This window comes from Entamoeba dispar, genomic scaffold, assembly GCF_000209125.1.
Source record: "Entamoeba dispar SAW760 scf_1105229462811 genomic scaffold, whole genome shotgun sequence".
Lineage (NCBI taxonomy): Eukaryota > Evosea > Mastigamoebida > Endamoebidae > Entamoeba > Entamoeba dispar.
Genome location: NW_001855379.1, coordinates 1,212 through 3,556, shown reverse-complemented (window position 1 = coordinate 3,556; position 2,345 = coordinate 1,212). Strand labels below are relative to the sequence as shown.

The following is a 2,345-nucleotide window of genomic DNA, read 5'->3' as shown; positions in this document are numbered from 1 at the left end:
ATATTATTATGAATATATTAATTAATTTATTGTTGATTCATTTCTTTTATTATAATTTTAATGTTCATTCATTTAATTCATTCATTCTTATCTTTATTCATTTCAATTGTTTGTTATCTTTTAAGTATTTCTAATTCAATATAACATCATTGTTTATATATTCAAATTAATGATAAAAATGAATAAGAAATTAACAAGAAATGAAAAGAGTTGAATGAAAAGTTCAATAATATGAAAATGAATAAGAATAATAACAAATAAAGAATAATATCAAATTCATGTTGTTAATCTGTTTATTGTGAATATTTTGAAATGTATATTTGTTATTACAATAACAACTGTTCATAAACAAAATATTTGATGTTAGATGTTTGTTATGTAGAATATTTGATATGATAAATGAAGAAAATGATAATAAAGAAAGAAGAGAATAAAAGAAGAAACAAATAATAATAATAGAATAAAATAAACAAAGAGATATAATAATAGAATAGAGTAAATAATATTCTAGAAATGAATAAGAATAGAATATTTAATTATAAATAAAAACAACAAAGAATAAGAAAACATGAAATAATAAATAATAAATGAAATAAAACATAAAATGAAATAAAACAATAAATAAAAGAATGAAATCATATTACAAATGATAATAAAAGAAATGAAAGAGATGAAAATAACAATGAATGAAATAAAATATAAAAGAAACAGAAAATAATAAAGAATTTAATGAAATATAATAAAAGAAATAGAAAACATGATACAAGTATATTCAAAATATTTTATTACTAAAGAGATAAACAATGATAGATTTGAATTAATCATTCATTATAATAATCATTTAATTTGTTATTCATATCTTATTTTTATTTACATTTTTGTTTTCATAATTATACAATAATTATCATTATGATACTTTTCATTTTATATTTATTCATTTAATAATTTATTAATATCATTATTTCATACATACTTTCATTGTATATTATTTATGAAGTTATTCAATTGTTATTTTTATACTTTGTTTATGTTGAATAAAAAATGAAATTTAAGAATATCAATAATATGTTAAAATGATAGAATTACATATTGAAGATAAATGATAATAAAGATAAATGAAATACATTTAGAAATAACATATATTTAAATGAATAATAAAATAAATGAAAATAAAATAGAAAATAGAATAACATTATTAATCTTATTAATCTTATTATCTTATTAAATAAACATTGATTCACATTAACATTGTTATTAATAACATTCAATTATAATTTTAAATCAAATAATATAATTATTTATGATGAAAATAAATTAGAATAAAAGAATCTAATTAAATTTATTTTGATTCTTCAATGATATTCATCATTTCTCTTGTTAATAAATTATGAATTCTTGTATTTTTATAAGTTAATAAAATAATATGTTTATATTAACTAAATACAATGATAACAATAAAATATTCATATTTTTCATTATTTGAATACATTATTTCATTTATTTATTTCATTCTGATCATCATTTACATTATTCTTGATATCATAATTAATTAATATAAAATATAAATCAATATAATGACATTTCATGATTTAATATTTGAATAAATTATATAATAAATCATGTATGAAACAATAAAAATACAATAAAATCATTATCAAAACAAGAATATAATAATATCATATTTATTCATTGAATACAATTTTGAATACTCAATCATTAAAATGAATATTTATTCAATTTATATTATTCTCTCTTTTTTAAATCATCTTTATTATATTTCATTTCAATTTCATGTTTATTCATTTGTGAATGAAAATATAAATGAAATATATTATGAAATTAAATTATAAATATAAAGAAATGACAAATATGATAGAATAAATAAAGATAAATAAGAAATACAGAAATTTATAATAAAAATAACAATTAATAGATATACCACAATTTGATTTTATGATTATTGAGAAATGATTATTTTAGTGATTTCAATATGTTCTATTTCTATAATAGAATTCATTTCAATCAGATGAGAATTAGAAGGTTCTTCTTCTAATGTGTTGCCAGTGTTGAATGTGTAGAATATTAAGTATTTCATGTTTTTAATAATGATTGTTTGTAGTATTTTGTTCAAGTCATTTGTAATTTTAGTGATTTTAATCTTCTTACTGTTTCTTTATGTATCAACCCATTGATTGTTAATATTACAAGTATTATTTCTACATAAATTAATCCTCTATTTTGTATTAACTTCTCTTGTAATTCTTTGTATTTATTCATTTTGTAAATATAATTTAATTCATTATTTCTATCTTGACATATATCAACATCATTAATATATCCTTTTC

At 15.8% G+C, this 2,345-nt stretch overlaps 1 protein-coding gene across 1 annotated transcript, besides 11 other annotated features; it reads right to left on the bottom strand.

The window, feature by feature from the left end:
* Positions 1-6: 6 nt before the first annotated feature.
* Positions 7-115: a microsatellite.
* Positions 116-223: 108 nt separating this feature from the next.
* EDI_227960 (uncharacterized protein) lies at positions 224-1,489 on the bottom strand (the record flags this gene model as incomplete). Its single annotated transcript, XM_001740247.1, has 2 exons — positions 224-507; positions 1,438-1,489. The coding sequence occupies 2 exons, from the start codon at positions 1,487-1,489 to the stop codon at positions 224-226; spliced, it is 336 nt and encodes a 111-aa protein (XP_001740299.1).
* Positions 398-491: a microsatellite.
* Positions 430-626: a microsatellite.
* Positions 556-745: a microsatellite.
* Positions 841-1,027: a microsatellite.
* Positions 1,038-1,187: a microsatellite.
* Positions 1,093-1,193: a microsatellite.
* Positions 1,252-1,346: a sequence feature (AT_rich).
* Positions 1,399-1,618: a sequence feature (AT_rich).
* A 190-nt stretch (positions 1,619-1,808) lies between these two features.
* Positions 1,809-1,908: a microsatellite.
* A 7-nt stretch (positions 1,909-1,915) lies between these two features.
* Positions 1,916-2,344: a repeat region.
* Position 2,345: the final 1 nt, after the last annotated feature.